The following is a 16,951-nucleotide window of genomic DNA, read 5'->3' as shown; positions in this document are numbered from 1 at the left end:
AATTTCCACCAATGTTTCCTGTTTAAACTTTAATAGAAATCCATAGTGTGATATAAAATATGTGCGTATTTTATTTTAGGTAGACCCACAACTTGTAGATGGACACCTTTCTTACTTTCTTGGTGCTATTGGTATGCCAGGATTGACTTCTTTGCTTGGAATTAAAGAAAAAGGTCATATAAGTGTTGGATCCAACCAGACATTGGTTGTCAGTGGAGCTGCAGGTGCTTGTGGATCATTGGCTGGCCAGGTAAACTCTGCTCGTGATTACTTACTTGATTTTTAAAAAGACACATGTGTAACTGAAGTCTCAATGTAAAACTAGACAGGCAGAAGTATAAGATTGAGAAGCACAGGTAATGTTTTGCCTAAATAGTTCTGAAAGAAGGGTTGTGTATACCTAGTTAACTATATTACTGCTGTTATTAAAAATAAATGTACTGTGATTTGGGGATTTGTTTGGGGGTCTAGTTCTCTATGTGAAATTTAGAAGAACACAGAATTAGAGGTAAATGACCGTTTGCTATGATGGATAATATCAGAAAAAACCACCTCTCTGAAATTTCATATTCTAGTGAGTAAATCTGTTAAAACCATAACTTCTCTGAATTTTTAAAATTCCAAATAAGAGATAAATGAATGGGGACAAAAATATAGAATTTAGTACAGACATACTCCGTTTAATGTTACTCTAAATAATGTCATTTTACAATATTATAAATTATATTATAACCAAACAACTCTACAACATTGTGGAACTGTTACACCATAATTTGGTACAAATCAAATAGCTGGTGACGATCTGAACTCATGTTTAGTCCTCCTTGGCTGTAACTTTTAAACATCAGTTGGATTATTGCTGTGTTGTTAGGCATTATTTCTATGGAACTAGCTGCTCCCTGGTTGTTTTACCTGACATATTTTTTTTTAGAAGCAATGAATGGCCTTTAGACTATGCTTTTAAACATTTCCATAGTGTGTGTATGTGTGTGTGTGTGTGTGTGTGTTTGTTGTGTGTGTGTGTATGTTATACAGGTGAAATGTAATAAACATATATTCATAATGAGAAATTACAGAGTGCAATTTTTTCTGAATACTTTTTTGGCATCTCTCAAGCTCAGAAACTTAGGTTCACCTGTAGCATTGTGATGTGTTAATGATCTGATGATTCCTTTTATAAAATCCTATCGAAGACGTCTGCTTGTAAACTCAAAATCACTGTCTGTTCTACTTATGTTCTATTCTGTTCTACTCTCCTGCTTTGTATGATTAGTTTTAAATATCACATCGTATCCTGGCTTGGTTCTTTAAGTCTTTCACTAGCCTTTGGCCAAAAGTTTAAAAATTCTGACCTGACCTGAACTGTAAATGCCAGTACATACGTGTAGTAGCTTACAGCTTTTCCAGATATCTAAGTACTGTTATACAAATATAAAACCATTTAATTTTCAAACTTTTATTATTGTAGATTGGCCGTTTGGAAGGCTGTTCCAGAGTGGTGGGAATTTGTGGAACAGATGAGAAGTGCTCCATCTTGGTCTCAGAACTGGGCTTTGATGCTGCAATTAATTATAAGAAAGGGAATGTGGCAGAAGAACTCCGCAAGGTGTGCCCATCTGGAGTGGACGTTTACTTTGACAATGTTGGTGGTGACATCAGCAATACTGTTATACACCAGGTGATTGATGACTTCCTGCTATAAATGTGAATCGTTAATAATTTTCATTCCTATTGGTTTGCGTGCACACACACACACACACACACACACACACACACACATACACACGCACACACGCACACATGCACACCCGTGCACACGGTTACTCTGAGCCATCAGCCTAAAAACAGTTCTGCCAAGTTCAGTGTTTGCTCTGATAAAACAACCTGATCGTTTTTTATTGTATTCTATAGTGTAATCATGCTCAGTATCTAATTTGTGTCTCTTACTGTGAGTTACAGTGAGAACAATCCTCAAGGAACACTGATTAAGTACCTACTAAGTATCAGGCACTCACTGGGGATACAAAGACAAAAGCAAAAGAAACAGATGTTGCCTTCCCAATAGAGGAGACATTGGATACATTCACAAATATATAAAAAATAAATAGAAGGTAGTTTTGGGAGAGGAAGGGCATTAGTAGCTCCTGGAATCAAGAGAGTGACCCTGGGCAAGTCACTCACTCTGTTTGGCTCACCTATAAAATTTAAAATGTGAAAAGGTTCCTCATCTGTAAAGTGAGCTAGAGAAGGAAATGACAAACCACTCCAGTATCTTTACCAAGAAAACCCCAAATGGGGTCACAAAGAGTTGGACAAGAATGAAAACAACTGAACAACAATGAAAACAACTGAACAACAATGCAAAGTCGTGGAAACAGGACATGGAGCATTGTGTGGAGGCACCACCAGTAGGCCAGTGTGGCTGGACCATTGAGTGTGTAGAGGAGAGTTACCTGGAAGAAGACTGGAAAGGTAGGAAGGGGCCACTTTGTGAAGATCATGAAGTGAAAAACAGAGCAGTTTTTGTCTGATCCTGGAGGTGAGAGGGAACCACTGAAGTTTATTGAGTTTAGGTGTTAGACAGGTACTTCAGGAAAATCACTTTGGCAGCTTTGTGGAGGTTGGAGTGGAGGGGCGAGACACTTGAGGAAGGGAGGCTGCTACAATAATCCAGTCAACAGGTGTCACTGGCCTGAACTAGGGTGGTGGCAGTGTGAAAGAAAGAAATTTCAAAAGACTATAAATGATGAGATCTGCAACTGACTGGATATATGGGATGGGTGAAAGGGAGGAGAGTGTAATTAGAGCAAGGCTAAAGGCCTGGGATAGTCCTGGGGATTGGAGGAATTTGGAGGTCATGATGAACATGAAGAATGGGTTTAAGAAGAGTAAAGCATTGTCACACTCTGCAAATAAATGACCAAAGAGCCACGGAGATTATGCACCAACTCTTAAACCCTGGAAATATAAAAGAGCTCACAGAGGTTATAGACAAAAAGCCTTCTTTATCCCACTGGACGAGGGAAAATAGACACGTATGCCAGGGTCTCCTCTAAGACCAAAGCAGCAAGGCTAAGCCTTTTTACACACAGTTGTTGCTAGACAGAGAACAAAGCAGTGCAGTGTGACCACAGCATTGAGGTGAGTTTGCCTAGTGACAAAAAGTCTATTCATGGCAGGGCTTCATCAGCAGAACTTGGTTCCTTCAGATGCTTCTCTGAGCTCAGGGACCACCTAGAGCTGGTTTAAGCCAGTTCTGTGATTTAGCTGCAACAAAGTTCATCCAGAGGATGAGTGCAAAGGATTATTATTATGTCACACTCAGGGCACAGCTTGTTTTTTGGGCCTTAGCTCTGGAAAATAATGTGTCTCCTAATAGTAATAAAAGAGAGCAGAAAAAAGGAATACTCTTAGGGTGTGGGTCTTGACAGCACACAGACAGATGAAACTATAAGAGATTAGAAAAAAACAGAGAAATGTCGGAGTTACTCATCATGGAAGCAGAATATTTTTGGGTAATGGCAAGATCAAGGGTATTATTCTCAGCTCTGTGTAGCTGAGGTGGAGTGAAGAAATGGCTCATGGGAGTTAAATACATTTAGGGACTGGGCGTTTAGGGTATTTATGGGAATATCAATATGCATGTTGAGTTCCATAATATGAAGCATGAACCTGGATGGAAAAGGAGCCAAGGCACTGAATGCTTTGAGAAAAGAGGAGGAATGTCCTAGGACTTGGTAGACAATAGACACCTCAATCTGAGTGAAAAATATGGATAGTGACTCTTAAATGAGGACAGTTTGCGGAGATGGTAGAGGGAGAGTCTGAAAGCATCAATAGGGGAATCAAGTATTCTACTTCTCCTCCTGGGACCAGTGAGTTGGGGAGTTTGAGAGAAAGTGCAACTCATCCTAGAAAGAATGCAAGTGATGAAGGGTCTTTGAGTATCAGGCCTCAGTGAGTGCCAAAAGATGGAGGCAGCATGAGAGAAACAGACCTAGGAATCAGAGAACTTTGTTAATTATATAGAACAAGAATTCCAGAGGATGGAATAGAAGGGTGAAAGGATATGGAGCTAGATGTTTTATAGATAGTGTTGAACATTTAGCTTTTTGCTAATCAACAAGCATTTACTGTGTGCCTACTGTGTTCCAGGCACCATGCAGAACAGGGGATATAGTGCCAAAAGTGCAACAGTCCTTGCCCTCAAGGAAGGCATTCTGTCAAATGAGATAATCTAATCCTTTCCCATTAATTCTTACAAGTTAATGAATTAAAGTTATTTCTTCATAAGCAGTAAGCTTTTGTTGTCTTTCATGCCTGTCATAAAAAAATATGGAAAATATATTAGGAAGAAAAAAGAATTACATGTAATCATGCCATGTGAAAAGAAAGGCATACATGAGCTAGGTACAATCAAATGATGGCTGATCTTGGGGTGCACTGAAGGTTTCTCAGAAAGAAACAGAATTGTCTTTGCTAGAATCAAAGGATTTTTCCTGTCTCACCATCATCCAGTTTCTACTTACTACTCCCTTGGGAAGCCAGGAGAGTAAACTGAAGTGACTACAGGTGGATAAACATTTTATATTTTATAGAGTTTTAGTATTTCATCACTCGTTATATGTCACTTTACTAGATAATTTAGCATAATTTCAAGTTAAGTGAATATTTTTTCTTTTACTTTTTTTTAAAGGCAGTTGGGGTTAAATGACTTGCTAGTAAGTGTCAAGTGGTTGGTCTGGTGCCAGATTTGAACTCAGGTCCTCCTGACTTCAGGGTCAGTGCTCTATTCACTGTGCCACCTAGCTGCCCCAAGTTAAGTGAATATTTGAAGATGAACTTATGTTTCCTTAGAGTTACAGAATTTAATATTACATTTTTTCCTGGTTAGCAAGTTCCACCTCTCCTCTATATATCCACTCGCTTACCACTTTACATTCATAAATACATGTCATGGATACAGTCTCCCCTCCCCCCTCAAAAAACTTTCTAAGTTACTATTAATGGATAGTCAGGGTTTTTGTTTTCTTTTGGCTTCCAAGGATGTGTTCATTGACACTTATTCTATGAAAACATTCATACTTTTCATAAAGCAGCCCTATATTCAGTAACTATAGAGAAAAATCAATTTCTTGGGGTATAGTAATCAATTTTCTCTGAATAGATGAATCAGAACAGCCATGTTATCCTCTGTGGCCAGATTTCTCAATACAACAAAGATGTGCCTTATCCTCCCCCATTGCTGCCTGAAGTAGAGTCAGTTCTGAAAACAAGAAACATCACAAGGTATTCTTTCTTTTCTTTATTTACTACCATATTAAAACCATATATGCATATACTACATGTGTAAAAATATACCCAGAGCTGTTCCCCCATCCCAATCCAATCAACATTTTATTAAGTGCCTAATATGTGCCAGCCATTGTGCTAAATGCTGGGAATACAATTAATAAAAAGAAAGATTCTTCTTACCTTCGAGGAGTGCACAATCTAATTGGGAAAGACAACATACCAAAGGAGGTATGAAAGGTGTGAGGGGAGGTGCCACGGGGAACACTGTTCCCTGGAGTTGAGAGCAGGCAAAGAAGCAGATGCATAGTGGAGAGAGGAGCTGAGAGCCTACTTTCTGCCCTCTATAAAGGAAGGCATTGGGAAGGCTTTGGTACTTCACCTGCCAGCCCTCCAATCAAAGAGGAGAAGAGGGTGAGGGAGGTCATGACAATCAGGGCTTGATTTAGCATCGTGGTGAAGAGATTCGATGTAATGAGTTTATCCTGGGAAGGGCATCTTATTCTTTGGAGTTGAAACCCAGAAGAGTAGTGCTATGCATTTAAAACCTCATGAAGCCCAGTAAATAGGTTTTGTTATCTCAGATAATAATTTTGACATTGAGTCCCTGATATCTTTTATTTGTGTAACATTTGTCGAAAGCACATCTGACTGAACTCAGTGTGATTAAGCCATGATATTTGTTCCATGAAAAGATTTCAGAGGCTTGTGAAATTACCTGATCGTGCTTTTTTCTTGTTTTGGATTGCTGTTTTATTTTTCTGTAGGGAAAGATTTCTGGTGTTGAATTCTATGGACAAATTTGAGTCTGGAATTCTACAACTAAGTCAGTGGTTTAAAGAAGGAAAATTAAAGGTAGGACTTGATCCTATGTCCTTATCAATTTGTTCCTTTTATCTTATTTCTTAAATGTAGTGAGCCAGAATTTCTGTGTATTTTGAAAAATTAGGTTGTTATCCTGGGTATAGTTAATTCAGATTATATAGCTGGGATAAGGGCCCAGTTGCTCACTACAGTTAATTTAAATAAAAACCACTTTGATGTGAAGATTATATTACTTTGTACTGAGATAGGATTAAAATAAAAATCTCTAGCTCATGGATTCTTAGAGGGTGGTCCATGGATCTCCAGGGATTACCAAAACCGTTTTAGAGCATCCTTGAGGTGAAAATTATTTTCTTAATAATACTAAAAAATTATGTAACTATTAAAGTGCTCCTCCATTACCCAACTATACATCCATTTGAGACTGGATTTTCTTCATATTCTTTAATTAAAACAACACATCACAGCAGATTGAATGTAGAAGCATATATGAGAATCAAGCTGTTTTCTCCTAAGACGTACATTAAAGAGACTGGTAAAAATATATAAGTCAATGCTTTTAAGTTTTTTTCTTTGTGAAAATAGTTATTTTTCATAAAAAGATCATGTAAATATGTAACAGATATGTTGTTATTTTTGAATGAATCAATATTTTTAATATCCATTTTATTTCTAACTGGAAAACAGTAATAGCTACAGCCCATATAAACAAAAGCTATTTGAAGTCCTCAGCAGTTTTTAAGAGTGTTAAAAAAAAACCTTTCAACTACTTTTAATCGATCTGATCTTATATTGGTAAGTCCCTATTGCCTTTAGGATAAAATACAAACTTCTCTGGCTGGCATCTAAATCCTTCCGTAATTTGGTTCCCACCTATCTTTACCAACTTAATTCATCTTCATATTCAGGCAATATACATTCCATCATTAGTCCTGTGGAATCATAGTTCATCATTGTTACCCTGATCAGCGATTCTAAGTCTTTGAAAGTTGTTCGTCTTTACAATATTAATAGCATTGTATGAAAGAGTCTGTTTATGCTGTCTCACTCTGCATCGGTTCATACAAGTCTCTCTAGGTTTTTCTGAAACTATACTCTTCATTGTTTCTTACAGTGGTAAGATCACCATTTATATAGCACAACTTCTTCAGTAATTTCCCCAGTAGATAGACACCCTCTCAGATTCTAATTCTTTGCCACTGCAAAAAGACCTATAAATATATTTGCATGGATTTATAGTTTGTTACTATACTAGTGCTATATATTACTATATTAGCACTATAACAGTACTAATTTCTTCCTCAATCTATATATATAATCTGCATATATTATATGTACAATATATATAACTACTATATTAGTACTAATTTCTTCCTTAATCTATCTTCCCTCTTTTTCCTCTTCTTCTCTTTCCTTCATGATTACTGTTTAGTGAAATTCTCTGAAAAAAATTTATCCTTTTTTTTAAAGCTCTAAATTAGTTTTTTTCAGGAATTCTAATTGAATTTGTGCCCAAGCTATGGTTTTTCTTTGAACCTCTGCTTATAGACATTTTGGAATCATTCTTTTCTTCTGGATTTATGCCTTAAGCATCCCTGTTGTCATAATAGCTTTTTGTGGTGGGATTCTTTCTTTGTTTGCTCCTTCTTCCAGCCTGCTTCCTGACTTTAGAATTGATATTAGGGCTAAGCTTTGTCTACTTCTGTAGGAAAAGTCTGGGCCAGTCCTGTTCCTACTTTCTTGGGGTTCTTGAGGACTGAGGTATTCTAGAATCTCAGGGACAGCTCAGGTTGGGGACCTGCAAGTTTTCAGTGTTCCCTGGGTGATCATCACGATCCAGGGCGAAGTCTGATCACTCCCTCCCTGGTCTAAGCTCTGCATGTTCCTGACCTGGATGTGGGCCTGAGCAACATACAAGTAGCCTTTCAGTAGAATAGTCCTCGACTCTCTGCACTGGAATGTTCTAGGTAGTGCGCTTTTCACCAGATCCCCACCATCTATAGATCTCTGTCTGACCTGGACCCGAAGAATGACTCACTTTACTTTTTTTTCCCTTGAATTTCCCAATCAGGATTCATTCTGGTACATTTTCTTTTTCTTTTGTTTTTAAAAAATTTTGCTTTTAGTTCCAAATTTTCTTCCTGCTCCGTCTGCCCGTTGAGGAAGAAAGAAATACAATGCAGTACAAACATGTATAGTGAAGCCTGGTGCATTTTCTATCTGTCTTTGGGGGAGTTGGAGGAGGGTTCTTGGGGAGCTCACTGTACTTCCTGCTACTCCACCATCTTGACTCCCCCTCTGGTAATGACCTTGCTGTACTGATAGCCCTGATATTTGGTATGGATTGGTGACTGTGCTGGAAGTGTTCATGTCTGCGCTTTGGCCCTCATGTTTCTATCACCCACTTTGAGACTTGGTCCTTCTGAAGTAGAGAGGCAAAGGCTGGGATTTCTGTTCTTTTTTTCTCCTCCATATTTTGTCACCTTGGTGTACTGCATTCCTTCAGTTGGCAATGGAAATGGAGAGGAAGAAGTGAATACCAGAAATATTTCAAAGAAAACATTTTTCATGGCAGGATTTCTTTTTTTTAAAAATTCTTTTGTTTTAATATCAAATCATGTCTGAATATGCCCTTTACCACTCTCCTACCCAATGAGCCATGCCTTGTAACAAAGAATAATAGCTGGAAAAAAGAGAAAAGCAGTTCAATATAACCACTGAAGACCCAGGGAATCTGGTGGTGAATACAATATTACACTCTCACGGTGTCTCTGTATAATTAAAGGGGGCAGGTACATCAAAGAAAGTATTGTAGATAAAAAAGATTTCTTAATGATCATTTAACCCAGTAGTTTACTTCCAGTAAAGTATAGTGGGGAAAGAAGGTCAGAAATTAGAAGGAACCTGTTAAGAATAAATCACTTAATTTCTTAGACATTTGGGAAAAAATGGCTGATTCAAAATGTGTGCACACTCCTACTTTTAAAAATTCTCACTTAATGTTAAAATCCTAAATTATATAATAGAAAACAAATATGTAATTATTCTTACAAAAAGTTACCCTTATAGGGCAGCTGAGTTCAGATTTGACCTCAGACACTTACTAGGTGTGTGGTCCTGTGCAAGTCACTTCACCTTGTTTGCCTCAGTTTCCTTGTTTGTAAAATGAACTAGAGAAGGAAATGGCAAATCTCTTCGGTATTTTTGCCAAGGAAACCCTAAATGCAGTCACAGTCAGATACTACTGAAAATGACTGAACAACAACAAAGATGATGTTTTGTTTCCAGCTGCTTTGATTTGGTAGAAATTTCTTGAATCGTATTTGTTTATTTAACAGAGACGCTTCTGGGTAGAGTATGAGGGGGGAAAGAAATAAAACCATAATATTAGTTGATGGGGAAAAGCAGATTTCTTATTCATAAAAATATGATTTACATGCTTTTATAGACCATACATTGCATATTAGAAGTATACTAAGTGCGAAATAGTTTGCCTTCGCAAAGTAAGAAAGAAAATTAATTCCAGTTATTTTGATTTGTAGATCAGAGAGACGGTGATCAATGGCTTGGAAAACATGGGAGGTAAGATGATCAGAAATTCTTTAATAATTCAAGTGTGAGTTCTTGCTCTGAAATAGTACTTCTGCAGGCATTTCTCTCTTTCTCTGTGTTGTAGGTCATGTGTTTCTTTTCTGGGAAATGTTACATTAATTTGAATGGAATATGAACTTATCCAACCTTTACCAAAGATTCAACTTAATGATATTTAAGAGAAACATCTTTCTTTAGTGTGTCTCATTTTATGAGGCTCTTTCTTGAGTTCGTCAAATAGTATGTGCATAACTTACACATTTTACAGAATTACTTTTCACAGTTTATGTATTCCACAAATTGGGGAAAATTTTTAATATTTAGTTTTCATGAAAATAGACTTTTTTTGTCTCCACATGCATAGTTTTCAAAATTCTCTTGGGCCTTTCTTTTGTGTGTCCACATATAGTTAGCCAATAGAATTTTATTTTAGAGTTGTGTTACTTACAAATATTTTATTTTCCATTAGAAAAAATGAATTATATTTGCCTTGGGTGAAATCCATCTTGTCAGTATTGTAAAAACAACTCCTCTTCTGAAAACCATATTTACACAAAAGCCCCAAGTCTTTTAAGTTAACAGGTGTTAGTTTCATTTATCCATCTTGTATAAACATTGCTATTTATATTCTTTATAAGAGATTACTTCAAAACTTCTTTCACTGATTTTCTTTCCTGAGCTGACAGTGAATGCCTATAGTTGGTAAGAGATGGACATTTTTAGTTCAGGTACTGATGTTTAAGTTTACCTTGATTTGGACTAATCTTTGTGCTTCAGAGCTGCTGTGATCATTTAGCCTGCACCACGTGGCCCTAGGCAGGGGCCAAAATTAAAATAGGCTGATCTGCTTCAGGCCACAGATAGGTTTTTAGTGGCTCACTTTCCAAGTAAAGGCATAATTAATGATTAAACTATTTTGCCAATAAGCCACATTTTGAAAAAGGAAAATATCAATTAATTACACTTATTACTTAAGATTTTTATTGATCATGAAATTGCTTCTCTCAGACTAGAGACAGGCTGACAGTGGTTGTTTGCCTCAGTCACATGACAAACAGGAGAGAGGGGCTGTGGCAACCCACCTGCCACCTTATATGATAGGCACAATAGTGACTAGTGAAAGGCAGATTAAGCAGGGCACAGACAAAGCTCTTCTTACATTTTTACTTTCTTTTATATCATCTACATTTTTCTCAGGCTATCTGAGATTCTTTGGCAGTCTGCAAGCAGACCACGGGCCACATGTTGTACAGGCCTGATTTAAAACATCATTCAGAATTATAGAGCTCCATTTTGATCTATGGATATATAATGTTATTTTGAGCTATTGCAACTATTATTTATAAAACTGGTGATATTATGTAACTGACACTAATTCTTCACGATAATTTTTTTTTCAGTTGCCTTCCAATCTATGATGACAGGAGGTAATATTGGGAAGCAAATCATTCATATTTCTGAATAAAAATCTCTGTCCTTTCATTGGATTACACATGGTCAAGAACATCAAGCAGATTTCTTTTCAGTTTTAACAAGATTTCAAAGTCTGTTAATAGATTTATAAGATTAATTAAACTAACTTTTTATTTTGTCTCACTTTATTTCATATTTGCAGCTTTGGTGATAGCTTTAATGATAATTATTTCTTCCAACTTAATGTATCCTATGTATAACTAATTATAGTGTAACAAAAGGTCACCATTTTTCATTTTCTTCTAAGAGCTAGCATTATCTATGATGTTTGTATTAGATATTTTGAATCCACAAAAGATTTTAGTACTGTTTTTTAATATTCAGAATAAAACAATAGTTGAGAACTTACTTTGTGCTAGAACCTTTTGGACATCCTTCTCAGGTAGCTTTTTTTTAGTGCCAATTATTGACTTTTGGAATCTGGTGGGAACAAAGTTCTTGCTACTTTATAACAATATTAAGACTTCCTGAGAAAGTCAACCTTGACAGTATTCAGTTTGTTCAGATGTGTTTTGTCTTAAAGAAGATTAAACTCATTTCTAAGTACTTTAAGATATAAAGATCTGATTAGAGCATAAAGACACTTTCTTTTTGAACCTTATGATGTTTTGTAACATTGTATCTCACTAAGTGTACTTTACTGGGCCATTAAGAAATTCTGGGAGCCGCATTTTGATTATATTGTCATTAAAAAGGGGGGAAAAATTATGACAATGCAGGTAGCCTTTTAATTTGTAGAAAATGTTAAACTGCATTGAAACATAAGATGAAATGAATGGGAAAGTGATTTGTGAATTAATTTTAGACTCAGACTTATGACCCTGATTCCTCTGCTATATCTTTTTACAAATCATCTTGAGCTGAAGGGTTTTTGAAGTCTTTAAAATTAGGAAAAGTACAGGAATTATAGATACTTATTCTTTGGTTACTTTTGGGAACAGGACACAGAATTGCATCTGGGAACAGTGGAGCTTATATTTTTTTAATCTATGCTAAACTTAAGCTAAGGCTTTGTGGTTTGGCTACAGTTCACTCAAGAACTCTTTAGTGCCTTTAAAAACAAATGAAATGACAAGTATTAAGAATAAAGGGAAAACAGAAATATTTATGGTTTTTTTTCATCTTTCCACCATAATTTGAAAGGAACTAAAAGGGCTTTTGGAAGGGGGACAGAATCTTCGTAGGAATGTCTGTAAAATATAGTAAAGTGGTATACACAAGTCTTTATGTAACACACAAATCTGTCTCTAATGCATTTAAAATTTTTAAAAATTGAAAATAGCTCATTAGAATGATTACAGATGCACCACTGTGGCACTGGTTCTCTCATTCTCTCTAGGCTCTCTCCCTAGGCTGGCGCTGGCTCACTCATCCTATTCGTACCCACTCCAGCAGGTTGGGGTGGTCCCTCAAAGGGTAGGTCATACTGTTACTGCTCATCTTTAGGGTCCTAACAATAGCCTTGCTGATGGGGAGGAGATACACTCCTACAACTTGCTTTACTTCTCATTTATGCAAAGTATTCAAAATGACACAGTGGACTCTTAAACAGCAAATATTTACTAATCAAGAAGGCAAAGCACAAAAAATCATAAAGTAACATTTTCAAGAGAAGGAAAAAGCATGAATACTCAAAATATAACAGTATACCTATAAAACTGGGACACATTCTTCCACCAATACATATAATGCCCATGGGGGAAAGTGGGCACACAAAGAAACCTAGCAGTGAAGCACTGGAAGGGAACTCACAACTCTGGACTGCAGACCTTACACAAGTCTGTATTTCACCTGCTATGCAGGCCTACTCCTCTTCTGGGCCTCTCTACTCCTGCTGGATGAAGCCACTACTCTGCTACTCTTAGGCAACAAAAGCAGCATTAAGGTTTTTTACTAAACAGGTGCATTACACTCTTTCAGTGAAATGGCAGCCCTAAGTCTACAGTCTTCAGCTTTCCAGATTTGCTCCCTTATGCTGCTCTCTGGGCTCTGTGGTGAAGAGCAATTCAGACAAAGCCAGCCAGCTCTTCATACAGCAGGATTCTGCCTTTTCCAGTCAGATCCCAGCAGTATCTTCAGATGCTGTTTGTCTGATGCCATCCAGAAGCTGCTGTTTTTGTTTTCTCATTCTCCTCTGCTGCTTTCATGCATCAGTAGGCAGTCTGTGCCCTGATTCTGTTTGTCTTTCTATTAGCATCTTATCTCTTCATATGAATATTGTCTTCTCATTCTTATTTCTCTCTCTCCTGCCTTCTCCACCCTATGCCTCCCAAATCAATATTCCCTAGGGAGCAGTGACTCATCTCTAATTTGTGTTGAGAAACCTAAGACCCACATTGCTATCAAGTATTCTGCAAGCAATTATGACACAATAATTCTGAAATAATTTAATAGACTGCATGGTGAATATTTAATAAACCCCTATCCTAAGCACATCATTTTACAATGCAGTAGAAGTTTGTTAAAATAGCACTCTTACTCAAACAGCTTATTCATGAATAAGAGGGACTAAACAATATAACTCTTAAAACCTCAAAAGAGGTTTTAAGAGGGAGAGGTGAGGAGGAACAGAATTCCAGGCTTGGGAGACAACTAGAGAACATGCCCAGAATCTCCTGGTGGGATGTGTGATTCCAGGAACAGCAGAAAGGCCAGTGTCACTGGATCTTAGAGTATGTGGGAGTAAGGTACAAGAAGGCTAGAAAAGTAGGAAAGGGATAAATTATATGAAAGATTTTAAAAGTCAAACAGAGGATCTTATAGTTGATCCTGGAGGTCCTAGGGAGCCACTGGAGTTCACCGAGTGGTTGGAGTGAAGGTGACATGATGAGAACAGCACTGTAGAAAGATCAACTTAAGAGCTGAGTGGAGGATGGATGGGCTGGAGTGGAGAGAGGCAAAGAGATCAGCTAAAAACCTATTACAACAGTCCAGGCACGAGGTTGTGAGGGCTCGCATCAGGGCTGTGGTTGTTGTGGTTTGTCCTTCATTCTAGAAGAGGACCATGACATCAGGAAGGTGATGCCCTGACTTGCAAGTGAATTGGATTTAAGTGAGGGAGGGCTGTGCAAAGTCACCAGCCAGTGGCCAGATATAGATCAGCATGACTGGAGATGGTCCCCAGGGTTGTGGTAGTGTCAGAGGGGCACAATGAATGGCGAGAGCACAAAGTATTTGCTGAAAAGCATAGTAGGAACAGTGACAACAAAATATTTCCACAAACCTTGGGCATCCTGTCCCCTGAATACACTTGGTGTCAGAGGAAGAGAGGATACAATAGGGAACTCATGTGGCTAAGGCGTATGGCAGCCACTTATGCCTCCAATGCTTTAGGGCTACTGGAGGACTGATGTCCGCCAATCTCAGTCATAGTCTCTGCCAGTCTCCACTGGACTCTGCTAGATGTTGCGTGGCTGTAGTCACCCCTGCCCTTGGTTTGGGGCTCAGCTGACATCTCAGCCTAGTATATTGCTATGCACTTTTGCAAAGAACTGGAACCCAAGGGGAGTCTTGGGAATTGCCATCTCCTGACCAGGATATCTAGGGGCCAAACTCTACTCACACTAGCATGACTTGATTTTGCCACTGGTCTCTTCTCACAGGCTATATACATAATGTATATCTCCTATGTCTATTTGCTTCTAAAATAAGCCATTGCTGTTGGGGAGACTCAAATATGAAAACAATTGACCAAAGAGTCACATAGGTTGTACAACTGCTGTTAATTCTGAAACTACCAAAGAGCTTACACAGGTTATCACAGCCATAGTTAATTCTGAAAAACATAGACAATGAGAGGTAACAACAATAATGCGATAAGTGTGATGCATAGCAGGGCTTCATGACAGGAACATGTGTCCTGCAGGTATTTATCCAAGTTCACAGACCACTTGGGGCTGGTCTGAAACAGTTGTGGGATTTTGCTGTGGCAGAGTTTATCCAGAGGGTGAGCACAAAGGATTGTTGTTATGCCAAGCTCAGGGCACAGCTTGCTTGCTCTGCAAAACAGGTTGTCTCCAAATTGTGAAAAGAGAGGAGTAAAAAGAGAGGGGTGGTCTTGGCACCTGACAAGGGGAGAAGTGAAAGGAGATACTGCCAAACCACTTTCCATCCCCTTGCTGTACTCTCCAAGAATCACAAAGGAAAAGGTGTAAGATGAAGAGCAAGTTATTCCATAGCAGGCTTTCATGTACACTGATCCTGAAGCCTGATTGCTGGCAGATTCAACTCCTCAGGCCTTGCTGTTTACTAAGTGGGTGGAGAAAAGGATACTGGCATATCCATTTTCTTTGTCAGTCCTTAGAGTTTCCTAGCTCTCTCCTAAGCAAATATATTGTTAAAATGTGACTAGACCATTCAGGATGTGAAAAGGACTAAGTCTTATAACTACCACTCCAAATCTCAAATGTAACCTTTACATCTTACTGTCTGTTACCTGCCCCTTACATCCTATAATTTCATTAATCAACCCAGGACACTTGATTGAATTGACTGGGTGCTACAAGTGTAAATTAATACAATAAGAAGCAGCAGAGCCAAGATTAATTGTAAAGCACAATTTTGGTCCCTGAGAAGAGACAATGAAACACATTCCTCTCCCCACCTTTTGCCTTGACAGTATGCTGTCAGAATTGACCTTTTGGTTGCTACATGTTGCTTTGCTATTTTTCTTTGTTACAATAAATTATCAGCTAGAACTTTCCCTACGGTTTTGGGGATAGGGATGGCAGGGTTTGGGTGGAGGAAGAGTTAAGTGGGTTTTACGGAGAGAGATGAAGATATGTTAAGATTTGTTTTTATTATGTTAGGTTGAGTTCTGCAAAAATGAATGGGGCACAGTTTGACATCTTTAAAACCTTGACTCAATTCAAGAACAATGTGATGCTCAAGGGCAGCATGGTAAAGTGGGAAAAGTCCTGAATTTGGGGTTTGATAACCATAGTTCATAGTATCATAAATTCAGAGTTGAGAGGTTAAGTGACTTTTTCAAGAAGACACAGATAGCAAGTGGCACAGACACTCATCAAACCCCGGTTCCATAGCGCTATTTGCCACTGTACTTGTGATGGTAGTTAAATCTTCTCTGGGTCTCAGTTTCCCTATCTGTAAAATGCAGAGGTTAGATTAGTTAGGCAGACAATCACGATCATGATAACTAACATATGTGTAGCGCTTTAAGGTTTGCAAAACACTATTATCTCATGCTATCTTCCGGAAGAGGTCTAGGACTTTTGGGGTGCTGCTGGAACCCCAAGATCGCGGTACCGGACCCTGTCTGAAAGAATTCAACTCAAATCTTCTTCAGCCAGAGGAAAAGTTTATTAGTGATAAATCACAGAGGCCAGGTGACGCCCATAAGGACAGGGGGGCATGAGAAAGGCTCAGCCTTTGGGGCACTGAGAGATTCTCAGCGGGGTGATGCCCATAAAGATGAGTGTGCATGAGAGGTTCTCAGCCTTTTAAGCGTGAGATTCTCAACCCCGAATGAGAGCCAGGGTAGATCTTATATACTTTGGGTGACCAGGGAAGGGTCTGGGAAAATGGTCTGGGAAAGGGGTCTGGGGAAAGGGTCTGGGTGAGAATTCCCAGAGATTGGAATGTCTAAGAGATTGAACAGACAATGGGAATAGATAGTGAAGGAACTGAAAGGTTTCTGAATGAGATTAAAAGGTAGATAGGCTAAGGCTTTCAAAGGCAGATGAGGGGCTGGGGCCCGTAGACAAGGGGAACCAGATTCCCTTTGGGGCAAGGGATGAAGACCTGGGCTTGG

General features: G+C 38.3%; 2 protein-coding genes across 5 annotated transcripts in view; both read left to right on the top strand.

Moving 5' to 3' along the window:
* Window positions 1–11,309, top strand: part of PTGR2 (prostaglandin reductase 2) — a 43,472-nt gene extending 32,163 nt beyond the window's left edge. For both annotated transcript variants that reach the window (XM_020986327.2, XM_020986325.2), the window contains exons 5-10: window positions 80–250; window positions 1,469–1,678; window positions 5,168–5,289; window positions 6,060–6,147; window positions 9,660–9,699; window positions 11,109–11,309. In XM_020986327.2, coding sequence (XP_020841986.1) covers window positions 80–250; window positions 1,469–1,678; window positions 5,168–5,289; window positions 6,060–6,147; window positions 9,660–9,699; window positions 11,109–11,173 — 696 coding nt within the window. In that variant the 3' untranslated portion in view covers window positions 11,174–11,309. The remainder of the gene's footprint in view (window positions 1–79; window positions 251–1,468; window positions 1,679–5,167; window positions 5,290–6,059; window positions 6,148–9,659; window positions 9,700–11,108) is intronic.
* The window catches only part of LOC110208345 (prostaglandin reductase 2-like), a 544,334-nt gene that overhangs the window by 414,334 nt on the left and 113,049 nt on the right, over window positions 1–16,951 (top strand). The window lies entirely within an intron of this gene.

The sequence above is a fragment of the Phascolarctos cinereus genome, unplaced genomic scaffold (assembly GCF_003287225.1).
Source record: "Phascolarctos cinereus isolate Bilbo 61053 unplaced genomic scaffold, phaCin_HiC Scaffold_3;HRSCAF=262, whole genome shotgun sequence".
Classification (NCBI taxonomy): Eukaryota; Metazoa; Chordata; class Mammalia; order Diprotodontia; family Phascolarctidae; genus Phascolarctos; species Phascolarctos cinereus.
This window is presented reverse-complemented; position numbering and strand designations above follow the sequence as displayed.